Source organism: Gouania willdenowi, chromosome 6 (assembly GCF_900634775.1).
Source record: "Gouania willdenowi chromosome 6, fGouWil2.1, whole genome shotgun sequence".
Taxonomy (NCBI): Eukaryota; Metazoa; Chordata; class Actinopteri; order Blenniiformes; family Gobiesocidae; genus Gouania; species Gouania willdenowi.
Window position 1 is genome coordinate 66,566,435 of NC_041049.1, and position 23,624 is coordinate 66,590,058.

Consider the following 23,624-nt stretch of genomic DNA (forward strand, 5'->3'; position numbering starts at 1 on the left):
TCATCTTCTCAATATATAAACAAACTCTTAGGAATAGATGTTAGTGTTCACAATCTGGAGACAGATCGCCAACACATCTCTATCAAATACACATTTAAAGACGTTTTTAACGCAGCTTGAAGATAGTTTGTCACATTATGGGCATTCTATCTTTCCTGGGTTTTAGCCGACTGGCTCGAAACTTGGGCGACTGCCGTCGTAAGTGGAAGAAGAAGCAGAAAGTCCGCTCCAGGAAAGAGACCTTCACTAAGGCTGAGACAGAGAGAGGGGCCCTGGAAGTCCCACTAAAACACGCCCCCAACCAGGTGGAGGTGGAGGTGGAGATCCACCCCAGACCGAAGGGAGAGACGGAGTTGGAGACGCTGCCAGAGAACGAGAGCCTGGTGACCGAGACCCCCACCGTGAAGGTTCCTGCCAATGGAGAACCCGTGGAGGACGTTTCCACCATTGAGCCGATTCCTCGGACACACAGCGGGAGGGAAAGTGCTGGCGTGTGTGACTCTGAACCTGTTGAGTCTGACTTTAAGGTTCCCGTGGAGCCAGAGCTCAAAGCTCAGCCCAACGCTCCACAGAACGACGGCACCGCTCGTCTCCACCACTTTGTCTCCAACATGGTCATCAAGCCTGTGTCCTGCGTTCACTGTGGAAAGAAGATCAAGTTTTTAAAGCGGTCCATGAAGTGCAGTGAGTGTAAAGTGGTGTCCCACCCACAATGTAGGGAGCGCTGCCCCCTGCCCTGCACCCCCAACCCCATTGGCTGCCCGCTTAAGATCGGAGAGGGGTGTGTGTATGACGTACTGGCTGATTACGCCCCTGACTCCTCCCCCAGTATTCCTCCTCTGGTGATTAGCTGCGTTAATGAGATTGAGCAGCGAGGCCTGTGTGAGGCCGGACTCTACCGTCTGTCCGGTTCCTACGTCCAAGTGAAAGACCTGAAGGAGGAGTTCCTCCTCACTAACATGGTTCCCGTCCTCAGTGAGGTGGAAAACATCAACACCGTGACGGGGCTCCTCAAGGACTTCCTAAGGAACCTGAAGGAGCCGCTGCTCACGTTCCGTCTGACCCAGGCCTTCATGGACGCAGCAGAGGTTTCTGATGAGGAGAACAGCTTCTCTCTGCTGTACCAGAGCATCAGTGACCTGCCCAAAGCCAACAGAGACACGCTGGCCTTCCTGGTTCTGCATCTGCAGCGAGTGGCTGAAAGCCTAGAAACCAGGATGGACATTCACAACCTGGCCCTTGTTTTTGGTCCGACAATCGTGGGCCACGCCGTCCCCAACCCAGACCTCATGACCATCATGTGGGACACCAACCGTCAGATCAAGGTGATGGAGCACCTGCTGACCATGCCCAGTAATTACTGGGACCAGTTTGTGACGGAGCAGCGGTGACAAAGTACCCCAGACTGTAGTCCGAAATATTTTAATTGTGTTGAAAGGCTTCATTGTTTTATGTACATATATAGTTATTTATAACATATTATATTATAGTTGTTTTATTTTGAAAAACCCAGCTGTTTGTATCTCTATTGCTTTTCTTTATATATTGGTTGTGCTTTTATTGTGATGGTTTTTCAGCTCGTGTGTCAGTAGTTTAAGAACAGAACTTTTAACCATTTTCTTAAATGTTTGTGCTTTTATTAAATGTTTTAACGCCCACCACGTGGACAACTTTGAAATCCTTGTGTCTGTCTTTAATTTGTCATAGTTTGACGTGTTTGTATTTTGAGAATTGTGTGTATTTATAAATATATATTGTTTAAATATAATGAGCACAATTACACTGCAGTGAAAATACAGTAAGGCATGAAAATCATCACATTTTGAGGTAAGGCATACAAATTCAATTATTGATAATCATAAAAGCCTTAAAACGAGTTTAAATATGATGAGCACACTTAAACTGGGGTTAAAATGCAGTAAGGCATGAAAAATTTGAAAAATGTGACAAACTCCGAAATTTCAAAAGGCATAAAAATTGTTTGAATATTTTTTTTCTAAAATAAGGCTATCATAAGACCTTAAAAATATATATATATATGATTAGTAGACTTAAACTAGGGTGAAAATCCAGTAAAGCATGATAAATATGATAAACCCACATTTCAGAGGTAAGGCTATAGTAACAAAAAAAAATTCAAAAATATTTTTTTTTTTTCTGAGATAAGGCAATCATAAGTGTCCAGCTTATTTTCTACAATGCTTGTTGTCCAGCTTTAAAGGACATGGATGGAACGCAAGTAAGACACGAGGTCAACTCAGCTTTTAAAAGTTTATTCAATTTTGTTGCAGGTTTTGTAGCAGCTTGAAAACCTTAAAGAAAAGGGTGAAAAAGAAGAATGAGCTCTATTCAAAAGTTTTTAAACAAATTAACCACCTGAACTTTTGCCATTTTAAATAATTTATTCTTTATATTCATTAATTTTTTGCTATTCAATGTTTTTTAAGCCAACCTACAATGTTTGACTATTTCTATTTGTAAAATTAAATCATGTGCTTTGGTGTATGAATTTCAACCGTTTTAATCAAAGTTTAAGTTTTTTACAATGTATTTTACCCATAAACTTATTTATTCATTTTAGTATTTATGTAAACTTATTTATCAGAAACTCTACACCAGTATTTATTACTCTTAACATGTTAGTGATTTTATTCTTCATTCTTTTAACCTAAATTACACTATGAAATCACAATATATATATATATATATATATCAATTGGATCAAATAGTAACTTTATGTATTTTGACTAAAATGTCTCAAGGCAAAAAAATTGAAAAGGCCAAACACTTTGGCTGTAGAGTTAACTTAAATTTGGGCCAAAAGTCATAAAAACATAGAATCAACCTGTGTACTTTAACATGACCTACATTCCAACTTAAACACTTGCTTTTAGGAGCTTTTAACTTTAAAATAAACCATAATAAATCTGAAGTCACTCACCAACAACTACCACTGCATTGTCTGAGTGTCCAAACACACAGGTGTGATAAATGTTCAATCAGAGCTTAGACCCAATACTTATGTTGGGGCTCCATCTAGTGTCTAATTGTTGAACTACACCTATACCTGACCTAAGGTGTACTGGACAGAACAGGTGAGAAGTGAGAGAAGGTTGAGTGTGTTGGCAGAGGTGTTTTCTTCTGGAGTATTGGAGCGTTTGGAGTGCCATTTGTTCTATTCTTCATTTTTGGAAAACCAATAAGACCCTTAAAACTAGTTTAAATATGATGAGCACACTTAAACAGGGGTGAAAATCCAGTAAGGAATGAAAAATGAGGAAAAAAAATTTCTGAGATAAGGCTATCATAAGATCCTTAAAACAAGTTATGAAATATGAAAAAATAAAATAAGAATAAAAAATTTGTAAGAAAATATAAAACCCATTTATTCAACTCAGACATTTTTAAAGATACCAGACATACACATTATAACATTTAAATGACTCCACAACCATGCACAAATAACAAGTAGGTACGTTCTTGTTCTTCTTTTCACGTTAAAAGTTTCATTGAGTTTTCTTATTCCAAAGAAAATAAAAATCCACACAAAAAATCTAATTCACTTCTTACTACAGCTTACTGAACTACAGACATGGGCAACTTGGGTCCCAAATGTAAATGCACAAAATAACCCCAAAAACACACGGAATAGCAGAAAAATATACAAGAAATTTGAATAAATAAAGAGAAAACAGCAAAAATAAATAAAATTACTGTAATACTAGATTACTATATACACACATACATAAAATGACTAAACACATAGAATATGACTACAATAAATAACGTAAAAAATATTTACAAAAAAACACAGAAAAATACTAAAAAATGACACCAAAACCCCACAATACAACTAAATATACAGGATCACAGAAAAATATTTTAAAAAAAGACAACATAGAATGGCAGACACATACACAAAATATGACAAAAGTGTGAAAAGAAAATTGCTTAAATACACAGAAAAAAGCAAAAATAAACAAAATGACACCAAAAATACATAAAATTACTCTAAAACCCACAAAATTACTACAATAAATAACTGAAAAAATAAACAAAACTACACTAAATAGGTTAAAAAAAAAAAGACCCCAAAATGACAACAAAAACACACAAAATGACTCCTAAAACATAAAACAACAAAATTCAGAATGATAAAAATATACAAAATGATAACGAAAACACACAAAATTACTCCAAAAACACTCAGAAAACAACAACAAAACATCACATTTTCACACAAAATAAATGTACAAGGAGCTTCCAGCACATGGTGGATGTTTCCTCCATCCAGTGAAAGTTCTCCACTGTACAGAAAGCCCACCACAGCCTTCAGACCAGTGATGGAGACACCGATTAACTCCACCTGCAGACAAACAGCAACAAGTCCAGATGAATTCCCAAAGCCTTTTTAAATCCATGATGATGAAAAACTAAACTTACACTGAGAATAAAAGGAGAACACAACAACATGTCCAGGTCAGAAAAAGTCAGAACATTACGTCAGATTAGGGCTGCACGATTATGGCCAAAATAATTATCACAATTATTTATTATTTTAGGGAAAACGACTATTTTTAACAAACAATATGTGAACAGTTTAGAGTAAAAAAAAAAGCTTTAAACAAGAATATTGATAAATACTAAAATGTACCCAAGAATTTGCCAAAATGAACTATTGCCTAACTATAAACCAACTATGATTTTTTTTATTGCATTCAATGAAGAAAAAAATCTGAATTGATGAGATAAACATAGTAAATAAAAATTTGGCCCCATTATTCTGATTTTATATGAAATATTTTTCATTTTTTTCAGAAAAAAAAAAAAGTGCTCCATTTTTTAATAAAATATTTAGTGATTTTCCTGAATTGATGAGATACAAATAAGTAAATGGAAAAAATAAATTAGCAGGAAATATTTTTTTGGGTTTTCTGAATTGATGAAAAAAAAAAAGTAAACAAAAAGAAAAAAAATGACAGATTTTCTGTTTTTACAGGAATTATTTTTGTTTTTGTCCTGAAATGATGAGATATAAAATAAGAAAATTGGCCTGTTTTTTTGTGTTATGGGTAATATTCTTTGTTTTTTCTGAAATGGTGAGATAAAAAATAAGTACATTTTAAAAAATGGCCCCGGTTTTCTGTTTTCATAGGAACTATTTTTCGTTTTTGTCCTGAATTGATGATAAAAAAAATAAGTAAATAAAAAAATTGTCCTGTTTTTCAAGAAAATATTATTTGGCTTTTCTGAAATAATGAGATAAAAAAGTAAATTTTTAAAATCAGCATTTTTTTCTATTATCAATTTAGACATTTTCAGTGACCCCATTTGAATTCCAGGTGACCCCTCACGGAGTCACGACCCCAAGGTTGAAAAACACTGCCCTAATGTCACTTCATGTCTAAAGTGTTAACACCTGACTGTAAATCACTGGTAATGCTGTAAAATGCTAATTTGTGCAAGAATAAAGTTTAAATACTGTATATATTTAAATATTTGTAAAAATGCTGCGTATTACATTCACTTTAATGAATCCCAAACAGTTTTATCAGCTTTATTGAATATTTAAATAAAGTGTCATTGGTCCATGTGGTTCTACAGACATGAGTACACACCATAGTGAAAGCAATAAAACAATACGGTTTTTTTTTAATGTACATTAGCATCTGTTCCAATAGGTAAATACACATAAAATCCTCCCTCTTACGATACTCCATCACTCAGCTACACCTTCTTGGGCACGTTGGTAATGATGGGTTTTGGTCGCGTCTTAAAGATTAATTTCCGTTTGATGAGAGCAGACACCGAGTAAGAGGTAGAGGTGGAGCTTTCCTGGTCCGTTTCCATGGTTACCTCTTCAGCATCACTGCCACCACCATGTGAGTGGCCTGTGTGCTTGGTGAGGACAGCAAAGGGTTTATCCAGCTTCACTTGTTTCCCATAAAGAATGTGATGTCCTACGATGAGCACTGGCACCCCCTGGTGGTGAAAAGGTAAACAATATGACACACATTATTCTCCTTTTTAAATGCTACTAGGCAGGGTTAGGGCCAATTACATTTTTCAGTTACAATTACGTTTTCAATTACCCATGTTCAATCACAATTCAGTGATGATTATGGTGACCAGGATTTTTTCCAATTACAATTAAATTACCATTTTTCTGTATCCTCAGAAAGTAAATTACAAAATTACGTTTGCAATTACTAAAGTTCAATTACAATTAATGTTCTGTTCATGTTAGTAATAAAATTAAATCAAATCAAATGAAATTCTTAAAGTTCAATTACAATTAATCACAATTACTGAGCCTGAAATAAATAACCCAATAAAACTTAACCTTCCTCTTGTGTTAGCTTTCTGTTAGCATCTCTAATGATAACTGGTCCTAAATCAGCTGTAAAATACACTAAAAACAAATATCTATCATCTAATTTCTTTTCTACTATTGGTTACATTGTTAGGCTTCCTAATCAATGAAAATATAGGTTTTAATATTTTTGGTGTAGCCTTTTTTCTGCCAGTATACCCCTCAATTTCAATTTTTTAAAATGGTAAAATGTGGGAAAGATTGATATGAAACATATTTTGCTAATTGTTAACTACATATGTGTAGAACTGTAACATGGATCAACAGTTTTGTTTTAAATTATAATTAACATTTTTTATTACATTTTCATGGCAATTGCAATTACAGTGAATTATCTAAACTCAATTACAGTTGAATTACAATTAGGACAGCGACACATTTTTAAAATGACACTTATAATTAGTAATTAATTATCAATTATGCAATTACAATTATAATTGACCCCAACCCTGCTACTAGGTGTCTTTTTGTGACTTTGTTTTTAGGATGACTTGATCAGCAATTCTCAACTGGTGGAACTCGCAATATGGCCAAAAGGAGAAACCTGATTTAAATTCCCTACACCAGCTGAATTCTAATGATTGAATTAAAACAACAACGTGCATCAACGATAATTAGTACCTCTTTGGTGTAGAGCAAGTCTCCCATCACATTTCCTGTCAGACCTGAGTCGTGTCTGGGGATCACCTCTCCCTGCAGCTCCACCAGCAGCCACTCTGGAGGACGACTCCCATCCACGCTGCTTCTGCAGACGCACAGACGCAACTTTTACACTTCTGATAGGCTCAGGCTTTACCTAATCATTGGGGTGATTGCACTGCAACATTTATGAATAGTAGATACTTTAATGATTCTTTCCGTCAAATTGCTTTTGTTACAGCATTAACATTCTCTATTCAACACTTAAATCATAAAAAGACAGAAAAAAAGACAGATTCATCTAAAGATACATAGCATATATTAAAAAGAAAATGCTGACATTTTCCTAAATATGTATGTTTAAATGTTTTTTGCACTATTATCCTATATTAGTATTTATATTTATTTTTGTTCTTACTTTCTGTACGTATATGGAGGACCAAACCTGCCAAAAGTATAAATAAATATTGAAATAAATAAATGAATGAATAAATAAATAAATATTAAATGTGCGAATAAATTAATAAAAACTGGTAAATAAATGGGACATAAATAATTAAATGTCTTAAATGTAAACAGATCTGATTGGATCGCTCAGTTAACCAATCCTGAATGAAACTGAAATTAGTCCCTCCTACCTCATTAGCATACAGACACAGATATGTGGAAATAAATAAATGTATAAATAAATAAATGTTGAATTAAATAAATGTAGAAATAAATATGTGCGGAAATAAATAAATGCGTAAATAAATAAATGTGGAAATAAATTCAAGACATTTCATTATTTATGTCCCATTTATTTACCAGTTTCAATATTCATTTATATATTAATTTATTCATACTTTTGGCAGGTTTGATCCTCCATATATGTCTCTTATACTGTATATAAACCGTGTTACTGCAAAAGTGATTTCCCCTCTGGGGTTTAATAAAGGTGTATTCTATTCTATAATAACAAAATAACATAAACATGACCTTATATATATATATTTTTTTTTACAAACACTTAAGGCAGAAGAAAATGTCTATGAGAACTGTCTTCAAGAAAACTAATAAAGTAAGATACCTACACAAGCTTTTAGCTGCTTTTATTGAGAATATCTTCAATTGAAAAGTCAGATCTGGTATATAAATCTAGTAAATGTGCTTCAGCAGTTGTAACAGTAAAAGTAGTCATAACATTTTATTTTTGTATCAAAAAAAAAAAACTTAATCTACATACCGATTCTGCTACTCTCACAGAAAACAAATGTTTTATTTGCAAATTAGGGCTTAAAATAAATAAATGAAAAATTATTGTTATAGTGCGTTTTCACTAGCAACATCCATATTAGTAAAAAAGGAATTAGAAGTGCTAAAATGCACGTGTTTTCACTTTTTGGACATATACAGTTTCGATTTCAATGCAAATGTTTAAATGTCTTACCTTATAACTATTTGAACCATAATTCCGTGAACAACCAGGAGTAGGTATGCGTTGCTAAGCTGGTAAAACAATGACAAAACCACAAATTTTAACCCGAAAACTTGATTTAGTTTCCACTGTTTACACCTCCGTTGTCATTTCCCGCCTCCTGTACGTCAAGTCAGCGTGATGACGTAGACGCGGTTTCACTTCCGGTTCAGAGGTCGTCAACGTGGCTACCCATGTTGTTTTCATGCGAGAGTCGCTGATTGTGGAGAAGTTTGGACAGTGAGACGATCTGGAGAAGGTAAAGTGTGAATTAAGCTACAGTCAAATGATGTTAAAGTAAACCCTCGTTTATTTCTGAGTGGTTTTTCTCGCTAGCTAAATTAGCCTAAGTTACACTGTTTCCTGTGAGCATGCGTGATCTCTACTAGTAAATGCATTAGGCAACCATCTGTAACCATTGGAGAGATTTAAACTCAGGTGGTGGATTTAATTCATCTTCCTCCAATTGTTTAACGCTTATATTAAACATATCAGGATCAAAAGTACTTTATTTATCTCAGGGGGGAAATTACTTGTGTTACAGAGGCTCGAGAAATATTACAAATAAAAAGAATAAACACTAAAGAAAAAAAGAAAAACGTACATATTAAGTAAAATACTGTTAATTAAATGATTAAATACAAACAAAATAATAATAACAATACAAATGTATGAATATAATTCTGATCTCCTGTATGTATTGTAAATATTATATCTATATTCTAGTGCAGTGTTTCCCAACCCCTTAACGAGTACCCCTTTATGTTGTTAATTTGTGTCGGAAGGCTCGTCTGAAAGCTTCACTCAGGTTTTGCTGATGTTCTGACCATTTTAGGTGTTGATCTTCACCTTTTTAAAAAAATGTATTTTAAAGAGTTGTGCCACAATGTATTATAGATAGATAGGGGAAATGTCTGCGAGCAAGTGGAAATTTGACTCAAAATTTGAGAAAAATAAATTGACTATAGTTTCTGTGTTGAAGTACCCCTAAGGGTACATGTACCCCTGGTTGGGAACCACTGGTCTACTGTCATAATAAGGTTTCTCCTGATTTATCCCACAAAACATCTCATCACTTCTTTATGGGCGCCGCAAAAGGCTGCCCCGGTGTGTTGATGTGTCTTCTTTCACTGCAACTACCAAGTCAAATTCCTCGTATTGTTCTAAACTGTACCTGGTCAATAAAGCTGATTCTGATTCTGATTCTGATGTCTGCTTTTAGACAAAATGTCCTTTCACACTTTTTTGATCAGGGGAAACAAAGTGTAGTCAAATCCATTTTTGATACGTATGTTATTGCTATTTAGTAGTTAGCAGCAGGAAATGTATACTGGTGTTTTGATTTTAGGAGACAGCTGGTTTTACTCTCTTCACCAGCCTGAGTGAGGAGCTCAAAGTAGAGCTGTTGCTCCTCCACGTCGCCCTCCATTCACAACCTCCTTCTCAAATTCAATACATGTTTATTGGCATGGGAAACAGATTTACATTGCCATAGCAAGTGTGACATACACACAAAAAGAGTATTAAAATTAGCTACATTTGTGATGTGCAAAACAACAAAAGACCCGAAAACATCTGTGACCGCTGCGGCTTCTCAGCGGTAGAGAAGAACAGTGCTAAACCTCTTCGTAGCTATTAAGGAGCTAATTACTCCCCCTTAAACATGACGCTCCGGTGGGTGAAGTAAATGCAGACTGGAGAAGAATTATAAACGTGTTTAAGGGGGAGCAAATGTCCGCCGAGAAGCCGCAGGGGTTGGAACTGTCGGCACCTGTCGTCACCGATTTTTTCGGGTCACAGATTTTGGCACAACACCGGCACTCGGCTTCGGCTTTTGGTGACGTCATCGACTAGTTGACTCGACTAGTATGCACATAAAGTCAGTGTTTTAAACTTGTGAAGTCGTTCAACCCCTAGTACACGTGATATGGAGTCATTTGGATTGTCTTCTAGAATAAGGGTCTTTATCCACAAGGTAATGGGAAACCGAAATGTTGTCCTTGTGTTAACCTAAAAAGATAAAGCTCAACAAACTCTGACTTTAATCTTTTATTTCCACAGTGAAAATGGGAGAGTTTAAAGTGCACCGTGTCCGTTTCTTCGACTACATGCCCAGTGCCATCAGCAAGATGGCGTTTAACTTCCTCTCTGAGCGACTGGCGGTGGCTCGAGCTGATGGAGCTGTGGAGATCTTTAAATTCACAGATAACTACTTTCAAGAAAAGGTAACTGAGAACAGACACATGGTTAGCCCCCGTAGTTATAAGAAGACTGAAAATGGAGGGTCATTTTACCAGGTGCTTCCCCCTTTTGCCTTGAAAACAAATACAGCTTTCTGGCACTATTAACCATGCACACGTTCAAACTTATTGAAAATTCTGTTAAAAAATCTATTTTATATTATAAATAATTAAGAGAAAATTATAATTTAACGCAACAATTGAGGAACCATGTTACAGTTCTATGTACAATATTACAATGTGAAACCTAACAACTAGAGATGTCCTGATACAACTTTTTAATTTACGATATGATACCAATATTGCACTTTTGCGTATCGGCCAATATCGATATTGATCCGATAACAGCATGAATCAAACACACTTTTTATCTTTTTTTTTTTTTTTGAAAAAATAATAATTACTTTTGTAGTGTGGAATGTTAGAAAAGGCTTGATCAAGTGATGTTATTCAAACAGAGAACAATAGTCAGCAACAGTAAGTATAAGAAAAACTGATCCATTTATTATTAACCATTAGTTACATACATTTTAACCTTCAAAATAATATCTACAGTATTCTACAATTGAATAAAACAAATAAAAAATGAATTTGGGGCAAACAAATAAAAAATTGGAGAATCCGGAAATTTGAATCCGATATTCGTTTTCAGGCAAATATCGGACCGATATCCTATATCGATATCGGCTCGGGACACCCTTACTAACAACTAACAAGGTAACCAATAGATTAGATGATAGATTTTAGTTTTTAGTGTATTTTACAGCTGATTTAGAACCTGTTATCATAAGAGATGCTAACAGAAAGCTAACACAAGAGGAAGGTTAACTTTCATTAGGTTATTTATTTCCGGCTCAGTAATTGTGACTAATTGTAATTGAACAAAACAGGGGACGGGACTTGGATAAGAAAACTGCTTCTCTCGTCGCCTTTTTCAGCATGTAGAAAACAAAAAAAAAAAAAATGGGAATAACAAAACTTCTGTGAATGCAACCATGTCGGAAATAAACTGAATAAATAAATACACTTTAGGAATTGAGAATGTAATTGTAATAGACTTTCTGAGGACAAAAATAATTGCAATTTCATTGTATTTGGAAAAAATGCTGGTAACTAAAATCATAATTAAATTGTAACTAAACATGGATAGTTGAAAACGTAATTGTAACTGAAAAATGTAATTGACCCCAACCCTGGTCTATAGTGCAAGAAAGCTACAGTGATTGGATAAAGGTTCGTTTCTGTGCAAAACTAAGGATGGGTTTCTGCTTTATTATTCATTAGTGACTGAGCTGCTGCAGAGAAGCTAAAGAGCCACATGTTGCTCTTTAGCCACTGTTTGTATTGTGATAAAATCTGTTTTCTGATTCTGATTTTGATTCTGATTCTGATTCTGATTTTATGAATGTGCAAAGGTGGATTATTGTAAAATATTACATAAATTGTTCAATTGGACAAACGTGTTACATTAATGGTTGTTAGTGGCTAGTAAAATAGGAATATTTCCTCTGTTGGAAATGAAACAATTGCAAGTTAAGGCAAATATAGTGTTGCATGTTAAAATGTAAACTTTTCCTACCTTTTTAAGTTACTGCAAGTCTGCCGTCAATATTTTTTTATCAACTTATTAAAGAGAAATGTAAACATTTTTTTTAGAAGTGTTAATCAAACTGGTAGCCCTTTGTATTATTCAGTTTCAGAAAGATTGGTGAACCTTGCTTTAGTCATAAAATGTCCTAATCATAGTATTTTGTGGTGTCTGTTCAGGTGATCCCTGGGCGTGATGGACGGGCCATAGAGGGCATGTGTTGGGTGGGGCAGCGTCTCTTCAGTGCAGGCTTGAACGGAGAGATCACAGAGTACGACTTGGAGAACCTGAGGCCCAAATACTCCATGGATGCCTACGGAGGACCGATCTGGAGCATCAGCAGCAACAGCCAGGGGACGCTGCTGGCGGTCAGTGCACTCCTCCGGAACGCCATACGTCATCCATGATGTGAGCCTAATAAATAGCCTCTGTTCTGTGTGACAGGTGGGCTGTGAGGACGGGACGGTGAAGATGTTTGAGGTCCTGGAGGAGAAGATCCAGTTTCAGAGAAACCTGGACAGACAGAAAGGTGAGGATGAACCTCCTTGGATGTGTTTATGAAAGATGCCAGAAGTCGTCATTTATTCCTCTCTTCTGCCCCTGTAGGTCGTATCATTTCTCTGTCGTGGCATCCGTCTGGTACAAAGATCGCTGCAGGAATGATGGACATGATCAGGATCTTTGATGCTGAGACGGGTATTGTTGGGCCTCTGATTTTCGGTTTCAAATAGTCACCAATTGTATTTTCATTTATTGAACGAATGTGGTGTTGTTATTTGTAAGGCCGTGCCACTCACCGCCTGCTGGTGGACCGCGGACTGGGAATGTCCAAAGGCAGAGAGGTGGTGGTGTGGAGCGTGATCTTTCTGTCGGACAACACCGTAGTGAGTGGTGACTCTGCCGGAAAGGTCCAGATGTGGGACAGCATCACCGGCACTCTGCGCAAAACTCACCTGGTGACCAAGTGGGACGTCCTGGCCCTGTCTGTGTCTCAGGTGAGTGGGACGGCATCTAGTTGAGGAACGTTACTTCAAGTGGTTTTTGCTGAAGAAATGTTTTTTTTTTTGAAGGATGAGAGTAGTTTGATGGCTGGGACGTCAGAGGGCACCGTTGTCCAGATGCAGTTCCTCCAGTCGTCCGTGGAGCAGCAGGAGAGGCAGTGGGTTCGAACCAGGACTTTCAAAAACCACTCCCATGATGTGAGGGCGCTGGTTCACACAGACTGTGCCGTGGTTTCTGGAGGTAAGAGTTTGACTCCAATGTTGTTGTTTTTTTTTATTGGCTGCTGGTGATTGATTTTGTTTATTCAATTTATTCAAACAGGTTAAAATAAAATAAAAAAATTATAATATTTATAAAGTGCTCAGGAAAAAAATTAAAGAGACGACTTTAATAAAAACAACTTGCGCTCTGTCCAGGGTGTACACCCGCCTAACACTCAATGTGAGCAGCAGACCCCTTAACCCTGAAAAAAGGAGCAATCGGGTCAGAAAATGGATGGATGGACAAGCATATGCTTCTTCCTGTCCCTTGTCGAACAAATCAAATGTATTATATTGAAATTTACTTTTTTAATTTCATAGAATTCTGTTGAGATTTGTTTATTTATTTTAGTTTTCATTCACTTTTTTGTTTGTTCGAAATAAATAAACATAAATAATCATATCTTGTTTTAAAGGGTCCAGGATTAAGTTAATAAAACAAATATAAGGGCCTTTGTGGCATTTTTCTTTAGTGACTTTGACTGAGTTTTGTTGTTCTTGTTAAACCATCTTGAGAAAATATATTAAGATATGAATTTTGGTCCATATCACTCAGACCTAGTTAGAGCTATTTTAAGATTATTTCTATTTTAAGCAATATAAAAAATGACAATATTGCCTATAACAATGTATCTGTATTTTCAAACTCGGTACTTTTGCTATTTTTCTTCTGTCTGTTTTTCCCACAGCTTAAATGAATGCATTAACTCAATTACTATAATGTGATTGTTTAAAGTGCTCTTATTGAAAATGTTTTAAAATCTGAGTTTTAGGCAACATCAAATAACCATATTCATCAATAACATGCATTTCATGTTAGGTATGGACACCCATTTGGTGGTGCTCCCCCTGTTGGACCAAGTGGAGAAGAGCTCAAAGGAGGCTAAACTGCGTAAAATCACTTTCCCACATGTGAGTTCAAGCTGTGCACTTCTTAGTCCACTGGGTCTTAATGGTTTTCATGCTGCTCACATTTTTACACCTGAGGGATATTCCAGAAAGGAGGTTCAACAAACTCTGAGTCTATCCATAAACTCTGGGTCAACATACCCCGAGATGGGAAACTCTGGGTATCTGATTCTATTACAGCTGTTATGAAGTGGGTCAATCAACCCTGAGTATGTAAACCTTAGATTACTTTACGTGCACGAGTCCGATAAAAAGCCATTATAAATGGAGCAAAGACAACATGAACTACCATGGCAACCAGTCGGAGGAGAGTGATTTATTCACCCCGATGGGTGAAGACTCATAGACACCCAAGAAAGATGTATTCAAGACATCATAAAAAAGATGACCCAGGTTGGATTCCAACTACTGACGCTTAAAGCGCTTGCTTTCCCATTGCGCCACCGCTCTATCGTAACAGGTATATATCCACTTGTAACATCCATATTGCTCTTTGATCTTTTTAAGAAATAATGTAAATGTCAAGCCTTAAATATGCATTCTTTTAAATCGATATCTCCCCCTTTACATTTGCCACAGGTTTGTATCCAGGGAACTCTACTACAGACGTCAGTTTGCTTTGCATAGAGAGCTTTTCCCTAAATGCTCTGCATCACTTATGTTATAAACAAAACTATCGTTTGCAAAAAACCGTAAAGCAGCATACAACATTAGTAACGATGTGAGCCACATCTGTGGTGTGTGATGTTACTAATGTGTGTCGCAGAAGAGTGTCAAGGTAAAGTGTTCCTTGAGAAGTGGTGTTCAGGTGGGCGGAGCCAGGTAGAACCCCAGGGTTTCTTAGACAAAACCTGCCAGCGAGCAGGTTCAGTTCATGGAGAATGTTACCATGGTGACATATTTATAGTAGAAATTACCTCACTTTCAGGAATGGGATACTCAGAGTTTCCCTCATTTGACCCCGAACATACTCAGAGTTTGAACATAACCCGCTTTCTGGAATACCCCTCTGGATGCTAATTTGCTCCCCCACATCTGTGTGTGTTTGATGTAGAGGAGCCTGGTCCGCTGTGCGAGGAAAGCTGGACTTCTACTCTTTCAGTTCCCTGATCACTTAGAGCTGTGGAGGCTCGGAGAAAGTGAGGGACAAGGTGAGGGATGCACACAATGTCAGTTTGTTAACAACGCAACACACGGGATCACAATAATAATCATATAAATGTGACTTTAAACCAGTCACACTGGTTTAGCAGTGAATCTGCAAGTGCGAGACTAAAAACTATGGATGCTTTGTGTTACCAGGGAAACATGGAGACTGTTTACCTGTGAAAAGGAATCCTGAGAAACTGCTCCAGCTGACGAGGAAGGTGTGGTGATTTAATATCCAGTCAATCTGAAGTTAAACTTTGGAGACCATTCTAAGGAGGGTGAGGGGCGGGGGGTCCAACAAAGCAACACTCTGAATTTACTGTTGTAACAAATGAATAAAACAGCATCTGCTCTATATTCACCCAGAAATTAGTTAAAGCACTTATGCAACGAGTCATCAAGTTTTGCAAGAACCAAGAACGACCAGTAAAAAAAAAAAAAGTGTGTATATATATATATATATATATTTTATTTTTGTTTTTTTTAATTAAAACAACACAATCTTAAACTGTATTCTATATTTTCACTTCATCAAATAAAAATCTAGTTCAAATAAAATACAGTGTAAAAAATTCTGAGCTGGTGCATCTTGTCACTTAGTGCACTAATCCTATCTACTCTGTTTTTGTTACACAGTATAACACCAAACAATTTTGTCTCTTATTTACCTTGTTAGGCTTCCTTATCCATAAACAATCTGGTATAAATGTCTTTGGTGTGGGCGTCTGAGCCTTTTTTCTGTTAGTATACCTGACGATTAAAATTTTCCTGATCCTCAAGAGAACTGAAATGTAGTGGGAAAACTTGATATAAAACATATTTGTGTTATTGTTTACTACGTATGTGTAAGACATAGAACTCTTACGTGGTTCCACAGTTTTGCATTGAATTAAATTGTAGTTTTTATATAACTTTCATGCCAATTACAATTAGATTATGTTTACAATAGCAACAGATGTTTACAATTACGCCATAAGCATAATTAATGATCAGTTATGCTATTACAATTATAATTGACCCCAACCCTGACAACCAGCTTCCCTCTGTGTGTTAACATCTGCAGGGCGAGGACCACATCTGCTGCAGCGCCGTGTCTCCGTGTGGAGGCTGGCTGGTCTACGCCACAGTGTCGGCTGTTCGTCTCTACAGATTACAGTACGACAACAACAACGTCAGCATCAGCAGAGTGAGTTTCACACAGACACAAACACACACAGTTCTGTAGAATTTGTTCTAAAAGAAGGATGTAGAGGCTGAACAGAAGGGGTCAGAGAACTGAGCCCTGAGGAACGCCACAGGACATTGTTAATCTGTTACTGTCCTTTCATTTAAATTTTTTCTGAACTTTTATTTTGGCTTGTTTTGCTTTTTCACTCTCATGTTCAATGATTTCTCTCTATTGTTTAGATTATGTTGTGCTCAAAGTGTGTTTGTAGACTTTTATCACCACATTTAATTAACGGCTTTACGTGTCTCTTGTCTTGTTACGTCTGTGATCTAAAGTTTGTCTATTGCTGCTCTGAAAACCTTTTTAATGTGAGTGGGAAAAATCCTGCTCCTCTACCTCATCTTCCTCCAGGTCTCCAAACTACCCAAAGAGCTGCGTACGGTCCATCAGCTCTGCTTCTCCTCAGACTCCTCTCGGCTTTTCGCCTCCTCCACACACTCGTCTGTTGTTGTTGTTGCTCTGAGCAATCCGGAGGTGAAACACCTTCACACCCTCAAATGCAAGTCTGGTAAGTCGACGTGACTGCTGGTGGAGGCTGTGCACAACTAAGGATTGTAATTAAAGAAACAACCTTAAAAAAATTGGACTTGTTGAATTATCTATATAGATCCAATTGTACATTTTTTCTTTGAAGGGGCAGTATTATGAAAAATAAACTTAATAATGTTTTTGCTACAGTGATATACATTCCTTTAGCCTCATTCAGAGGGCCAAAGTTGAAAAAGTTCTGTTTCCTCCCTTTCTTGTTATTCCACATTTTGTAAAAACTCAGCTCCAAACGGACAAGTTGGATTTTTGCCCCCTTATGACTCATAAGGTGAAAACTCCTCCTCCTGACAATCTTGGCTCCCCGGTGTCCACGGTGTGCCTTTTAAATAATAAAGTTTAACATTTGACCTTGAATTCAAATGTAGTGTAATAAATATTTAGCATTTGTATTTATTTTCACTACTTCTGTGTGAATCACTAAATTCGTTTTATTCTGAAAAACACTCACATCCAGTGGCTTCCTGGTAACAGCTGCACATTTTTTTGATGCATAAAGATTAAAAAAAAATGTTTTTTTAACTTTTTAACAAAGTGTAATCAAGTCTCACTAAAGTCTTTTTAGTTAATTAGCTTCAGTTTTCTCCACCGTTTGTCCTTCAGGCTCCAAACAGCCGCTGCACCTGCTGGTTCCCAGTGACGATGGTAAATGGCTGGCCACAGCAAACGCCGACTGTGAGATCCACGTCTACAACCTCCACAAGATGAAGGTGAGCCCGATGTCTCCTGTTCATTTATTAGAATGTCTTAGTAACTCCTCCGTCTGTCTGCAGCTGCACTGCACGGTCCCAGTGTACAGCTCCTGTCCGACCGCCATCGCCATCCACCCGAGCACCTGCAACCTCATCTCCGTGCATGCTGACCAGCAGGTAAGGGTGCTGTGGTGCTGGAAGAAGCTGCACAGAAGCGTAACCACCCTCTGCTTTCCTGGGTTGCAGATGTTTGAGTTCTCGCTGCAGCAGAAGGAGTACACGGAGTGGAGCCGCAGGCTGCACAAAGAGGGTCTGCACTCGCTGTGGCTGGACAGGGACACGCCCGTCACACGCGTGGCTTTCAACCCTGAAAACCCAGCGCACATCATTCTGCACGACACCTTCATGTTCTGCATTGTTGACCAGAGTTTGGTAAGTTTGTCCATTCATCATTAGTGGAGAGAGTGATACACAAGACCTGAATGGGTCATTCCATGTCATTTAAAAAAAGTGGTGAAATAACCCAAAGTTAGGGACCAAAATAAAAAGGAAGAAGTCACATAAAGAAAAATGGTTTTATATCCCAAGAAAGAGTAATCTTTATACTATAAATTAAAACTGAGATCAGATTTTTTCTTACATTCCTACATGCAGTTACGGGCCAGTGAAAATGGTAAAAAAAAAAAAAAAGTATTTTTTCAGTTTTCAAGAGACTGTCAACCAAGAACCAATAGATATATGTGACTAATCATTATTGATGTGAACAGTCTATGTACATAGCTCAAAGCTGATTAAAATTACAGGGAGCTGAGACACATGCTAAGTTGTTTACTGAAGTCCCAAACACGTTCCAGCTCAAAACCTCAACAAACTTTTTACCAATTTTGAGGGGCTGGCATGTCCATTACAGAGGATATATAGCAGGTTTATTTATATATTCTGAGAGAGTAGGTGGAGCTATATTACTATACCACATTTCAGTTTCCTATGTGATGTAGTTACTGATATATTGGAAGCTAAAAATGGAAGAAAAATAAAGACGCATGAAAACCAACACATACCCCCCTCACTGAATTGTCCATATCTCAAAAAGTATTCATTCAATCAAACTAAAGAATAACAGTGTGCTTATTGAATAGTCAGGGAACATGTGAGACTGAAGTGTGTTGGCCATTTGTGAAATGACCCGAATATGATTCCTGTAAATCCATCTTGATCAATCAGCATTGGAGCAAAACCTGCAGGATTAACGTCCCTCTAGGACCATGTTAGGACACCGCTGATCTCGAGGTTTGAAGTTCTAACAGTTATGTTCTGGTGTGTGCAGCCGCTCCCTGACGCTCAAACCAAGTTCTACAATCAGATGACTTTGAGGAGTCTTCCAGCGGCAGAGAGGATGAGACACAGCCACGCCTTCAAGATCTGCAAGTATTTTCAGGTAAACTTAGAGTAAACCTTTGTGTGTGATCACAGTGACGTCCATTGTCTGGGTACCTGTAACCCAGACAAGGGATCATTTTACACTGTTACACTTAGTTGTATTCCAATGTCAGATTTGGGTTTTATTGGTGTGTCTGCTTGAATTTCTATCTGTCTAACTCTACTGACAAAATGTAGCCCAAATTTGAAAAAGCCTGTGGATTACACTTGCACACAGACACAGGGATGGGCCGATACGATACCTGCCTAATGTACTCGCCCTTGTTAATGACCATCGATACCAAGAACTGATACTCAATGCGTGCAGTTGCTTTGAATGGTGGCCTGTCATTTCTGTTGTATGTCTTGGGATAGGCCACCAGGGGGAGCTAATCAGAAAGAGCAAGTTTAGTAAGTCTATGGGAGGGAATAGCATCGCACTGTGTGCTACGATAAGGGATTATGAAACGGACTGTGCTCCATGAAAAAAGGCATTTTATTTCTCTGGCAGAATCCAGGTTCGATCATAGACAATGTTGTGTTTTTACCTCACATGGCTCTTAATGTGTGGATGAGCTGTGTCAGCCTGCAGTATCTAAGGCCAGCCGTTTTAGAGCATTTTGACTGATTTTTAAAGACCCACAGAATATTTTGTACAATGACAATCTGAAATCTGACACCAGATTCTGAAAGATTAAATATTTGTTTCTAGCTTGTTTTGTTCTTCTGTAACCCGCAGTTGAATAGAGGCAAGTTTCACATAAATCGCCAGTTTGTGACAAAAAGCTGAGAATAACGGCTTTTTCTGAAAAAATCTATTAGTGACTTTGAAGCATTTTTGTTTTGCTTTAGGGACACCTTAACATTGGTTTCCTTCTATAAAACTACAAAAACAACACTGAGACCAGGCTTTTGATGGCAAAATTATAATTATTTTGCTATCTAGGTCAGAGTTGAATGGATTTCTTACTGTATTTTGGCATTCCTCCAAGTCCATCACACACACGTAACTTCCTCTTCCTCCCGACTCTCAGAGATGACCCGTTTTGGCCCGGTTAGTTGACGGTTTAATCTCACCATCGCAACATTATCAACAATCCACTCAGGTCCACACATGTTCTGTCAGTATGTGGTGCTGTGAGCTGCTGGATACTTTACAGTATCACTTCATAGCACCATAATCTCCCCCCTGTCCCTGCTTCTCCCTCCTTAGCCAATGGTAGCATCAGTGGCTAATCTATCATCCAAAGGTGTGCTGCTGCCACCTTTAGGGCACAGTTGGTCACTACATCAACAGAGAAGCATGATATTCACAGTAGAACTCCGTCACAGTGTATCCTAGCAACTTTCGTGATTGACGTAATATTATGTCAATGGTACTGAGTAAGTCAGTTGTTCTTCAGACGTTAGGATAAAAAACAACTTTGACTGAGTGTTCTCATGAGGGCTAAGGTTTGAAACACATGCACTGCTGAACAGATATTAGTGTCTCAATGGGTGGATGGATGATAAGTTAGTGAATATGTTAACAGGGCTCTACACTAACTTTTCCAGGGGTGGCACTGGTGCGACTAACTTTCTCAGTTGGTCGCACCAGCACAGAATTTGGTCGCACCTTTTTTTGAGCGGGGGTGTGGAGAGTGTACAGCATAGCCATGCATGCTAATGTGTAGTTGACTTAACTGGCGTACTGTAGTTTTGTATGAAGTAAAGATTGACAATGACTCGAGATATATTTGCAAAATGTTTTCAGGTTTTAGTGACAATATTAAGTTTTTCTGCAACAAGCGGTGGCTGAAACAACAGGTCATTTATTTTATAGAATTTTAAAAGACGACGTAACATTTTTTTTTTTAAATATCAAAGCATAACAACAGGTTACATGTATTGTGTTTTTATATTTTGCAGAAAGGCCATACTTGAATTCACTTAACAGTAGCATAACCAACTTAGCATCTGCATTGCTTCACCCCATGGAATTAAATTCAGGGGGTCCAGCTCTTATAGTGGGGTCTCCTAATCCTCTTCCCCTGGTCAGGTGTCTGCAACCTTTACTCTACAAGGAAACATTTAACCTCATCTCAACTGGATTAAAGTCCTGCTGAAGCCAAAAAATACTTTCTCAATGAAGACAATACAGTGTATTAAATTCTATACTGTTAAAATTATATAGAATAATTTTGATTTAATTTGATTTGATTAATATTGATCATGTAAATTGCAACTTAAAAACATTTTAAAATAAATTGACATCAAGAAATAAAACAGTATCTTCAAATTCTTATGCATCTTAGTTTACATGAACACAATGTTATATAAAGAAGTTTTTTTTTTTAGTTAATGTATTGCTCTTTTCTTGCCACACATAAATCATGCATATTTAACCTGCACATTGGTGGTTAAATTAATCTGTTCCCACACAATTAAAATCTCTATTTTCTTCCAGAATAGTGTTTTATTGGTTTAGTTATTTTACCAGGGATTTAAAACTTAGTCATTGCACAACGTGATTTATTTTAGGTGAACAAATTGTTATATCTCGGTTTTATTTGTCATTAATCATTAATAGCCTCTGTAAAAAATAACTTTATTTCAATAGTTTTTTTTTTTTTAAAGCTATAGGGAGCCGTTGCAAAAGAGTCAAAGGGCCACATTAGGCCCCAGAGCCGCAGGTTGCAGACTGTGAGTATGTGAGTATTTTATGTCGAGTCCTGGTTAATATGAAAAGAAAATATTTGCAACACACAGTCACTGTGATTTAAGATTTCTCTGCTCAGACACTGTGTAGCACCACCTGTTGGTATTGCAAAGAACTTAGTCTGAGTTAAATGTTCCCAACCAGTGGTACGTGTACCCTCAGGCTCTCGAGCCACACACAGCTTTTTGGTTCCTCTGCTGTGGCTTCTTTCATTATGGGAACAAGAAATTGATTCTTCTCTATGCACAGACTTGCAAATGTTTCCAATATCTGACCAATCATCGTCTCCTATTACGTGTCGTTTCTAAAACAAAAAAGTCCATCAAGTAAAACTCTAATATTGCAGTCAAACATGAGGAAAACCTGCAAAGAGTGCCTTCAGTGATATGTAATCCCTGACTGAGTGTCAGCTGGTTGTGCTCAGAAGTCATCAGTTAAAATGGACAGCAGATCAACCAAAGCTCCAGTGAAGCTTAAAACGGCTCATCTTTTAATGTGAAGCCACCCACAGTGTGAAGAATCATCATTAAGTGATAATATTATTATGAATTAGGCCATGGAAGAAGAATGTTTTATATACATATTGAAATGTGCAAGAGATCTACTTCAGTGATGTATTGTAAGCTCAGAAACCACTGAGATGGTAAATGGACATCCCATCCCAGTGTTGATTATTGTATTAATATGTAATAATAGTTACTGCTCACACTATCCTGTTGTTTAATAAGAGGGGCTGAAATGTTTTTTTTTTAAAGTTGAAGGTCATCGACCCCTGCCTGAGGGGTACCTACATACTGTATGGGTACTTGGAAACATTTATGAATTGAATTTTAACATAATAAGTTGCTTCATTAGAAGTTTTTATTTATAACTGTGTGTGTTTGTTGAAGTTCTCCCTGAAACCCTTTCCAAGTGTGTTAAATGTTCCTCTGTTCTCCTGCAGCACCTCATGACTGTAGAGCTGCTGGAGGACCACTCATTGGTGGTGGTGGAGCGCCCCCTGATGGACATCATGTCAAAGCTACCTGCACCTGTCAGACAGAAGAAGTTTGCCACATAGAGCACAGCAGTGGCTGGATTTCATGTTTTCATAATAAAGGCTTTGGCAGACAATGTTGCTCACTTTATTGGTTCAATGTTTGTATTTCTTCTGACATGTGCAAACACTCCATATGCAGGCAGCGGATTAACCTCGGTTTTCTAAACCAGGAGTTCTCAACCTTGGGGTCGCGACCCCATTTGGGGGTTCTCAGCGACACCATGTAGAAGCTGTTATTAAGTAATTAATGTTCAACATGTTGCTCTTTGTCTTCATTTTAATTATTATTCCCCCAGAAAACCTTAAAAGGGGGAAACTGTGCAACCCCTTTTTAAATATTTCCTTTGGCAATTTTGTCTCTTTTTCAAAAAGTTGACACTTTTTTC

At 37.3% G+C, this 23,624-nt stretch overlaps 2 protein-coding genes and 1 pseudogene across 3 annotated transcripts; 2 read left to right on the forward strand and 1 right to left on the reverse strand.

The window, feature by feature from the left end:
- The first annotated feature begins 137 nt into the window (after window positions 1-137).
- LOC114464298 (rac GTPase-activating protein 1 pseudogene) lies at window positions 138-1,508 on the forward strand (annotated as a pseudogene).
- Window positions 1,509-4,129: 2,621 nt separating this feature from the next.
- On the reverse strand, window positions 4,130-8,586 carry chtf8 (CTF8, chromosome transmission fidelity factor 8 homolog (S. cerevisiae)). 2 transcript variants are annotated; one of them, XM_028448420.1, is made up of 4 exons: window positions 8,442-8,586; window positions 6,995-7,118; window positions 5,711-5,982; window positions 4,130-4,366 (listed from the first exon to the last, which is right to left on the reverse strand). In XM_028448420.1, exons 1-3 carry the CDS (start codon window positions 8,459-8,461, stop codon window positions 5,728-5,730), a joined length of 399 nt encoding a protein of 132 aa, XP_028304221.1. In that variant the 5' UTR covers window positions 8,462-8,586; the 3' UTR covers window positions 4,130-4,366; window positions 5,711-5,727. The 2 variants fall into 2 exon arrangements, with proteins under 2 accessions (XP_028304221.1, XP_028304222.1); XM_028448421.1 differs by lacking the exon at window positions 4,130-4,366 and having other exon boundaries at window positions 5,544-5,982.
- A 14-nt stretch (window positions 8,587-8,600) lies between these two features.
- utp4 (UTP4 small subunit processome component) lies at window positions 8,601-23,326 on the forward strand. The gene is made up of 17 exons (XM_028448422.1): window positions 8,601-8,727; window positions 10,530-10,693; window positions 12,476-12,664; window positions 12,741-12,825; window positions 12,903-12,992; window positions 13,080-13,291; window positions 13,367-13,538; window positions 14,379-14,470; window positions 15,522-15,618; window positions 15,770-15,834; window positions 16,680-16,802; window positions 17,196-17,352; window positions 17,994-18,100; window positions 18,164-18,259; window positions 18,329-18,514; window positions 19,410-19,520; window positions 23,143-23,326. The coding sequence occupies exons 2-17, from the start codon at window positions 10,535-10,537 to the stop codon at window positions 23,257-23,259; spliced, it is 2,058 nt and encodes a 685-aa protein (XP_028304223.1). The 5' UTR covers window positions 8,601-8,727; window positions 10,530-10,534; the 3' UTR covers window positions 23,260-23,326.
- Window positions 23,327-23,624: the final 298 nt, after the last annotated feature.